Genomic DNA, 9,402 nt, shown 5'->3' on the forward strand with positions numbered 1-9,402 from the left:
GCCCAGTGAGGGGCAGCCTCCCCACCTGCAAACACTGCCAGGAGCCCACACATAGACCCAGGGCACCTTGAGCACCAGGGTGCTGCGCACCGGACCGCGGCCTCATCCCAGGCAGGCCAGGCCCCCCCTAGCCCGCATCCTGCTGATGCTGCTGCCCATTGCTTCCGCCGCGCCGCTGGAGGCCCGGCGGCTGCTCCAGGCAGGTGATCAGCTGATCCCATCGGCGAGCTGGTGCTGCAAAGTCAGGCACGGAGATTGCAGCGTGCAGCGAGGGGACTGCGGGGCTGGGGGGCTCGGGGGGCCTGGGGCAGCTGTGCCCTGAAAGCCGAGTCACCTGCGCGCTGCTGCCTGCTGAATAATAGAGGAGCTGAGAGCCCGCGGGGAGAAATGTGATCCCGGGAGCCAGCCGGAGGAGACACCCGAGCTCCCGGCAGCTGCGATAGCAACTGCAGGCGCTGAGCCTTCCTCCGCCTGCTCCGGGGTGCCTCTGCCCTCCCTGGGTGCCTGAGCGGCCCCGCTGCCCACCGCAGGGGCACGGGCGCAGCGCTCGGAGGATGATGTGAGCTGCAAGCAGGCACCCAGAGCTCAAGGGCAGAGCTGGGTTCCCCCGGGAGGTGAGGCAGAAGGAGCCTGCCTGCAGCCAAGTACCCGCATCCTGGGTCCGGCAGCGCAGCCCCATGTCCAGAGGAGGGGAGATGGTTTATATCCCGGATGACTCCGACTTCAGCTCCTTCAGGGATCAGTGCGAGAGCCTGGAGGGCTGGCACTGTCGGTATAACAAGGCTGGCGTGACCGTGTGGAGTCAGGGCCAGGAGGAAAGCTGCACTGTGCAGAAAATCAAGGTAAGCAAATGCCTGCAGCTGCGGGACTGCAGCCCTTCCTTACCCCAGCTGCACCCGACGGTCCTTGAGGTGCTGGCCCACCCTGAGGGTGCGCAGGGCCCTGGTCCAGCCTGCCTGGGGGTGTTTCTGCCCAGGGCTCTCACTGCCTGCCCTGTGGCTTTAGCCTCTCGACCTGCTGGGGTGCCGCTGCAGCATCCTGCCATGCACGCGTGTGGGCTCACATTGCGGCTGCCCTTGATCCAGACACAGGAGGGAAGGCCCCAGGATCGATTACGTTATAGAGATGGCCTTGCTGGGAGCCCCCGGGCATGAGACAGGCTGGTGCGATGCCTCCCTGGTGCCTCTCCCCCAGCCACGCCATCCTGCAGCACATCCCTGCCATCCCGCACTGGAGGAGCACCTTGAGCTTAAGAGCCCCCATGTGCGGTCTCAGGATGTTTGTTGTTTGCCAGGGGCTGGATCATAGAATCACAGAATAGTTTGGGTTAGAAGGGACCTTCAAAGGTCATCCAGTCCAACCCCCCTGCAGTGAGCAGGGACACCTTCCACCAGATCAGGTTGCCCAGAACCACATCCAGCCTGGCCTAGAATGTCTCCATGGATGGTGCATCCACCACCTCTGGGCAGCCTGTGCCAGTGTTTTACCATCCTCATTGTGAAGAATTCCTTCTTCACCTCCAGAATAATCTGGGATGAGGTTCAACCATCCCTCAGGTTGCTATACCTAGCTGCTCCTCTATATGGCACCAGTGACACTGGCAGGTGACCCTGAGTACATCAGGAGTGGTTACAGGATGCTGGGGGCAAGGGAGCCCAATTACAGCGTAAACCCTGGGTGGGAGCATCCTGTGGGTCAATGCTGGTGTCATGGGCAGGGCTTTGGCTTTCCTGAGGACAGAGGCACAGGGCTGCTGGGCAAGAATGGGATCTGCCCAAGCAAGTAGGACAGGAGCATCTTACCTATGGGACAGACCACTTGATAAGGGGAGCTGTCAACTAGGAGTGTCAGGGAAGGGTTGCTATGGTCTGAAGGGCATGGGGAGGAGGTGGTGGTGGGTGTTTGGGGTACAGAACACCGGAGGAGCCTCTTGCACTGCTCTCCTGGACACAGAGTAACCGGCAGCCCACCTCGAGTGCCTGCAGCTGGGCAGACACAAGGTGGAGCTGGGTACACGATGGCTGTGGTGCTGCCATGGATGGAGGCCCTTCAGGGCAAGGTGAGGAGGAGCAGCACTCCTTACAGAGGTGTAGCTGCAATGCGCTGCCTTGCTGCTGAGAGCCAGGGAAGAGCTTTTGGGCTAAGATCCGGGAGCACTTAGGCCAGTTGGGCATGAACAAGTGCACAGGACCGGGCAGGATGAACCAGGGGGTGCTGAGGGCTCTGGTCAATGTCTCTTTGAAAAGTCCTGGTGACTGCAGGGGGTCCCTGATAGCTGGGAAGAGGCGAATGTCACATTCACCTTGCAGAAGGGCAGGAAGGATGCCCCAGGGCACTATGCACTGCTGTGTCACCTCCATCCCTGGGAAGGTGGTGGAGAAATTCCTCCTGGAAGCCATGTCCTTAAGGGCAAGAGCAGTGGTAACAGCAGCAGGGACCTGCCAAGGGCAAATCATGGCAGACCAGCCTGATTGCTTCCTGCAACTGGGTATGGGGAGAAAGGTGAAAGCCCTGCACTTTGACTTCAGTAAAACCTTTGGCAGGGTCTCCTGTAGTCTCCTCATCACCACCCTGGTGAGTCTGGACGGAAGTGGATGATGAGGCGGGTGGAAAACCAGCTCAGCACCTGGCTCACAGGATGGGGGTCAGCAGTGCAGGCTCTGGATGGTGGCCAGTTGCTGGATCCCACCCTGTTACTGGGATGATGGGAGTGCCCTGTCAGCACGTCTGCAGTTTGTGCAGCCCTGAAGTGTGGAGAGTGATGTGTTGGAGACAAAGCTGCTCCTGGATGGGCTGGCAGGAACCTTGTGGGGTCCAGCCAGGTTCAAACACGCAGAGCCCAGCAGAGGGGACACAGTTATACCCAGCTTTGCCACCACCGAGTCCCATAGACTGAGAACCCCAGGCAGGTTGGTGGGGGGGTCTGAGCACCATCACCCTGCTTCATTGCAAGGATGTGGCTTTTCTGGAGGGGGCCTGGGCATGGTGCAGGGGTTTGGGACCCTTCCCAAAATATGGGATGGAGGATGCCACCCAGGAGCTGAGCTGCACAGGCTGGGGCCTGGGGTTCAGAGCGTGGGTCTTGATGCTCCCACACTCTTGTTCCTGGTACCCCGGGGGCTCCAGCACATCTCCAAGCCTGTCCTGGGCACAAGTCCAGCACATGGGGCAGGAGCTGCCACCGGGGCCATCAGGGAACGCTTGCCTGAGATTGATGGGCCCTGCCACACTCAGAGGGGCATCTCCAGTTACCCGCCAGTGCTGAGCACCTCATCAAAGATGCAAGGCCTCTAACGAGGAGCAGATGACATCTCCCTCCTGCCGGCACCGAGCGGAGCAGGGCAGCCAGCTCATCAATAATGCACTCGCTGCCGGGTAGGGCAGCTCCATGGCTCCGGTTACAGCCAGGGCCCCAGCAACTCCCCTGGGCTGGACCCCTCACCAAAACCACCCTGCCCGGGCAGGAGCATCCCTGTGCTTGAATAGGTTTGGGTTTGGGGTACCCAGGGAGCCAAGCCTGGACCACCACGCAGCTCTATTTGAGGGTCCTTCTACCCCTGGATACCCTCTGGCTACTATGGCCTATCCTGAAGCTGGGGCATGCCCTGCACCATGTGTGTGCAGAGCATCCTCCGTGGCACGCGTGTACATGGGTTTATAACAGCACAGGGACATGCCACCGCGCACAGGAGCAGCCTGAAGCCCTCCTCCGCAGGCAGGCACTGCTCCATGCTCTGTGGTGGGGGCTGCCTCCCTGCCCCACTGCCTGTCGTCCCACAGACTCGCATCTCCTGCAAGGACGTCCCTGCTGAGACACTCTATGATGTGCTGCACGACACCGACTACCGCAAGAAATGGGACTCAAATATGATCGAGACCTACGACATCGGGCGCCTGACCGTGAACGCTGACGTGGGATACTACTCCTGTGAGCAGCCCCTGGGGACCCCCTCCCTCACCCCACAGCACTGTGAGCGGCTGTGGGGCCACGAGGGGCACTGGGTTGGGATGTAACGGGGTCTATCCGCAGGGAAGTGCCCGAGCCCACTGAAGAACAGGGATTTCGTCACCCTGCGCTCCTGGCTGCCCCTGGGCAATGACTACATGATCATCAACTACAGCGTCAAGCACCCGGTGAGCCCGGGCACGGCACTGGTGCCAGCAGGCACAGGCAGGGCTGGGCAGCGGCTGGGGCAGGCTCTGAGGTGCATGGGGTCTCTCTGCAGAAATACCCCCCCCGGAAGGACTTTGTGAGAGCCGTGTCCCTGCAGACAGGGTACCTCATCAAGGCGAACGGCACCGGTGCCTGCGTCCTCTATTATCTCACCCAGGTGGACCCTCGTGGTGAGTGCCGGTGTGCCCCAATGTGCCCCCAGAGCTCACCCGCTGAGGTTCTCCATCACCACAGGGAAGTGGGGGCAACCCAGGGAAGAAGGGGGTCCCTCCCAGGGCACAGCCATCAGTGCTGGGGGGTGCTGAGTCTGGCACAGGGCACTGTGCAGGACCCAGATTGCCTGAGTGATGGGGCTTTGGGCTCTTGCAGGGTCGCTGCCAAAGTGGGTGGTGAACCGCGTCTCCCAGTTTGTGGCACCAAAGGTAAGCAGGGTGCATGGCTGGTGGTGGGATGCAGGGGCATCAGGGGTGAGCTGTCACAAAGTGGCCCCTAGGTAAGGGCAGGATGGGTGCCGGTGTCCCAGGGCTTGCAGGATGGGTGCTGGGTGACCCAGGACTCACAGGTCTGTGTGGCCCAAGCCACCAGCAGGCCCCCATCCCCTCCAAGCCCCCCCAAAGGCCAAGCAGTGGGGGAGCCGTGCCCGCAGAGCAGGGTGGCTCCATCCCCCCTGGGCACTGTGACGGGCCGGTCCCACTCTGCCCACAGGCGATGAAGAAGATCTACAAGGCCGGGCTGAAGTACCCGGAGTGGAAGCGCAAGCACGACCCCGGGTACAAGCCCTGGGTGTACCCGGAGCAGAACACACTGCCCAGCGTCAGCCTGGCCGAGCTCTCGCTGCAGCACGCGGACTCGCTGGAGAACATCGACGAGACCGGGCTGCCCGAGGATCACCTGAGCACCAGTGACCACGAGGCCTGAGCCCTCACCTCATGGGGGGACCCCCTCATGACTGAGGCTTGGCAGCCAGGGGGGGAACGGGTGGGAATTTGGCCCCCTGCACCCCAATAGTCATGTCTGCTCTCCAACTCCTTCATCATAGACTCCCCTAGCAGTGCAGCGAGGTACTGTCACATGGGAAATGATGTCCCCATGCAGGACATAGAGCTGGAAGTGGGAGTGGGTGCCCCAAGGAGAGGTTGGGCAGAGAGAGGGGGGAACCCTTTATGGGGGGGTGTAGGAGCTTTCCTGGTACCAGGATATCCCTCTGCCAGTTTAAGACCTTCTAAGGGTGTCCCCCAAAGGTCCAGAAGTAGGGAGAACTATGGGGGTCCTGCCCAGGCTTTGCAGTAGCACAGGGCTTGCACTGAGTCTCTCTGGCCTGTGCTCCAGCTCTGACAGCCCCACAGTCAGGCTCGACCTGCTCCAGCCCACCAGGTCCCCCCAGTTTTAGTGTGAACCCCCATCTCAGGGAGCGCACCCAGGTCCTGTCTTGGGCATGAGGCTCACCCCTGGGCCTAGCTCTAGCCCAGCTCGGGGGACCCCTTCCCTAGAGGTGCGGGGGGGGCTTGTCCTGGCCGTGGGGTCTTGGCAGCCTCTGTCCCCACTCTCGGTGTTTGCCGTTGCTGTGGTTTCTGGCACAACAATAAAGGGGTTGCTGTGTGCACGAGAGAGCTTCGGGCTGGCACAGGATGGTGCTGGCACCAAGCCCTCCCTGGGGCTGTCCAGGCACTAAGTTCAAGCCCCCATGCTGCAAGGCTGCCTGCGGCTGCAGGGCTCCTGCCCCAAATGGGTTGAAGCCTGATCTGTGCAAATGGGGCCGTCACTGCTGATGGTGCTGGCAGGTTCAGCTCCAGAGCTGTCCCAGCAAGGTAAAGACCAGGGGCAGGGACATGGCCAGGACATGGCAGACACGCTCAACCTATGCAGTGATGGGGGTGACCCCATCAGCCATCCTGTGGCTCTGTGGATGGCAGCATCCATAGAGCCACTGTGTCTTTTGGGGCCCCTCTGACCGACTCAGCTTCACATCCTTGGTCACCCCAACGTCTGTGATCCCACCCCGAGCTGTAGGGCTGCTGCCCTGTGCTTGTTTCCCCCACACCTTGTGCTTCTCCTCCCCAGTTCATCCAGACCCCCACCCCAGCATCCCTGGCACGGATGCTCACTGCCCCCCTTTAGCCACCCCATAAGGTCACATATGTCCCGCATATGTGCTGCTCCAGTGGGACATCACCCACACATGTGCTGGGGCAGGGAGAGGAGGTCCGTTGAGGCAGCCGCTCCCACGGCTCGCAGCTGGGCTGGGGATGCGCAGCCCTCGCAGCACAGTCCCTCCCTGCTCTGTGCTGCTCCTCCCGCATCAGCAGAGGGAGGGCGCTCACATCGGAAAGGATTTTAACACATTCCAGCCCCAGACTGCCCCGGTAACACTTTCTGGTAGAGCTGGGCAGGGAACCATGGCCACAGCAATGGGCAGAAACACCCCTGCCTGCTGCCATAACAGAGCACATCCACCTGGCACCCAGAGCCCGCAGGGTGCTGGGGTGAGGAGCACCCCACGCAGCCTTAGTGCTGCAGAAGCAGCCTTCTCTCTCCTCACTCCCCAGAGGTTCCTCAGCAGCAGCCAGGCTGCAGCTCCCTTCAGCCAGCCAGAGGTAGGCGTGAGGAGCTGCTGCCTGAGTTCCTGCTCGCACCAGTCCCAGGGGAGGCTGTGCCAGGGGCCGACACCCAGCCCACCATGATGCTCAAGACATCCAGGTCGGCAGCGACATTGAGTGCATGTAGAGGGCAAGGGCTACTGGGGTGGCAGGGTCACTGGTCCACATCCAGGATTGGCCCTCAGCATCACTCTGGCTGGGTAGAAGAGTGAAACCTGCAGCACTGGCCAGTGGGGCTGCCTCAGACCCTGGGGGTCCTGGACCCCCAGAGTGGTGATTTCCTATAAGTGCCACTGCGGTGTTTCCTGTGGCATGAAGAGGAAGGCAGCAGTGTGCTGGTATCCTGGAGTGCCTGAGGGAGGGATAGGCAGGGAAGATGTGGGGGACTGGAGCCCCCCCACCGGTGCCCTCATGGGTGGTCCGCAGCCCAGTGGGACACAGGCAGAGAAACAAGGGCTACAGCCCCATCTGGACAGCTTTTCCTGCTGGCCCCAGGCAGAGGCGAGTCATTCCAGAGATTGGAAAGGAAACGGGAAGCTGCTGCTGGACAAGAGATTAGCCCGGAGGCGGTGATGTCAGCCGGCACTGGATGGAGAGGAGTCAGGGGGAGCATGGCATGGGCCCCCCGTCCTGCCTGCACACAACTGTGCAACCCACTGCAGTGCCCCCAGTGTCAAACACACCCTGGCTGGGGGACGATGAGACTGCATCCCCGGGATCATAGAATGGTTTGGGTTGGAGGGGACCTTAAAGCTCATCCAGCTCCAACCCCTGCCACGGGCAGGGACACCTTCCACTAGAGCAGCTTGCTCCAAGCCCCTGTGTCGAACCTGTCCTTGAACGCTGCCAGGGATGGGGCAGCCACAGCTTCTTTGGGCACTCTGTGCCAGTGCCTCAGCATGCTTAGCTCATGCTTTGCATCTCCTGAGCTCATGGATATGTCCTGGGCAGCTCTCACCCCCACCATCCACACCAGGACCCTGAGTTCCAGTGCTCTGCTGTGCCGTGTTCTCCCCATGCCAGCCGTCTGGATCCATGGTGGTCCCATGGCTGAAGGATGTCCCAGCTCCAGCTGGGCATTTCCTGTTGGTGCTGGAGCTCAGCAGAGGTGTTTGAGCAGTGGTTTCCCCCCTGCCAGGAGAAGGGAGCCCCAGTCCTGGCACTTTGGTGACTGTGGAGGGAGAAGGGATCAAGGGAGATTTTCTGCACTGCACTGGCCTGTCAGCAGCCATCAGGATGTGGGCTGTGGGAGTGTGTGGTCACACTTGGCCACAGGATAGGACTGAGTCTTGCCACTCTGGGACTGTCCCACGGTGTCCCTTCCACCCTTGAGCATCTCCCTCCAAGCAACCCATCCCTGCCTTCCTGGCATGTGGTGTGAGCACAGCTCCACTCAGCAGGTTGTGAGGGCTCTATAGAGATGCCACAGTGTGCCAGAGAGGTGAGTTAGGATCTGGTCCCTCACTGGAGTGTGCTTTACTGGTGCTAATGCCCCAGCACAGCAGGATGGATGTGATGGCACAAACCAGTGTCACCAGTGCTACCAGCACCCTTTGCTCTGCCCCTCCAGCTGCTCACACTGCAGACCACAGCAACCTTCCTGTGAGCATCAGGACTTGTGTTTAGCCAGTTTGCTCTAAGGGGCAGAGGTAGGAGCCCAGCAGGATGACACAGTCTGCAGTGCAGGGCCAGAGGGTTCCTATACACCGTGTGGGTCCCAGTACACCCTGTCTCCACACCTCATCCATAAGGGTGGTCCGTGAGGCCACCGGTGCTACCCCCAGCCCCAGGGACACATCACCCACGGCTAGAGCAGCTGGTGGGGAAGGGGGAGGAAGGCAAAAGCCATGCCAGAATCATGCTTTCTGCTTCTGCTTTGTAGGAGAAAGCCTGTGATGAAAAGCTGCCTTTTCACTTCTAGTTGCACACACAGGGGCTTGTAAAGGTGGACGTCCCACAGCAGGGCCTCACGCAGCTCCCAGCCACTGCAATGGTTTTTGGGGACATCGTTGGGGCAGGAAAGGACCAGTATGAGTTGGTTTAAGGGGTTGCCCAGGGAGCTGGAGCCTCACCATGAGAACCAGAGAAGGGCTGAAGGGTGCTGTGAGATACCTCAGACACACTGTGTGCAAGGTTGGGTAAGAGCAGAGCTGCACCAACTGCCAGCCCCACTGGGGCTCTTGCACAAAGCATTGCATTAAAGGCAGCCAGGTCAGCCCGTGGTGAAAGCACAGGTTCCTTGCAAGAGAAAAACCCTCCCGCTGTCCCCCTGACACCCAGACCCTGGTGCCATCCTGTCTCTCAGCTCACTCCACTCTCATCATGGGGCAGCAGCAGTGATGGGTGGGTGCTGCAGCATCCCTAGAGCTCAAGGCAGGGGTCTGTATTCCCAGCATTTCACCCAGCCGGCGCCAGCCCTCCCCTGTCCCCTCATAAACATGGACATTTCAGCCTGTTTCTACCAATCTGGCAGCACCTGCACCCTGCCTTGTTCTGGGCCATGATGAGTATCTCCTCTGTGTGTAGCCAGAGGTGGGAGCAGCCAATAGAGCCTGATACACCTGAGAACGTCAAACGTCCTCAGCTGTGCAGCCTTTGGTGTGGGTGAAGGCTCCTCTATGGCAATGCAGG

The 9,402-nt window shown here is 60.8% G+C and overlaps 1 protein-coding gene across 1 annotated transcript; it reads left to right on the forward strand.

Moving 5' to 3' along the window:
- Window positions 1-256: 256 nt before the first annotated feature.
- Window positions 257-5,777, forward strand: LOC133271284 (START domain-containing protein 10-like). Its single transcript, XM_061457224.1, has 6 exons — window positions 257-842; window positions 3,781-3,928; window positions 4,031-4,134; window positions 4,227-4,344; window positions 4,544-4,596; window positions 4,880-5,777. The coding sequence occupies exons 1-6, from the start codon at window positions 678-680 to the stop codon at window positions 5,090-5,092; spliced, it is 801 nt and encodes a 266-aa protein (XP_061313208.1). The 5' UTR covers window positions 257-677; the 3' UTR covers window positions 5,093-5,777.
- The last annotated feature ends 3,625 nt before the right edge of the window (window positions 5,778-9,402 follow it).

This window comes from Pezoporus flaviventris, unplaced genomic scaffold, assembly GCF_033815535.1.
Source record: "Pezoporus flaviventris isolate CSIRO_AGI_PZ_B2104156 unplaced genomic scaffold, CSIRO_AGI_Pfla_v1 ptg000023l, whole genome shotgun sequence".
NCBI classification, from domain to species: Eukaryota; Metazoa; Chordata; class Aves; order Psittaciformes; family Psittacidae; genus Pezoporus; species Pezoporus flaviventris.

Coding starts and splice junctions, on each gene's coding strand:
- LOC133271284 (XM_061457224.1), top strand. CDS start 678: ATGTCCAGAGGAGGGGAGATGGTTTATATCCCGGATGACTCCGACTTC. Junction 843..3,780: donor GCACTGTGCAGAAAATCAAG/GTAAGCAAATGC, acceptor GTCGTCCCACAG/ACTCGCATCTCCTGCAAGGA. Junction 3,929..4,030: donor TGACGTGGGATACTACTCCT/GTGAGCAGCCCC, acceptor GTCTATCCGCAG/GGAAGTGCCCGAGCCCACTG.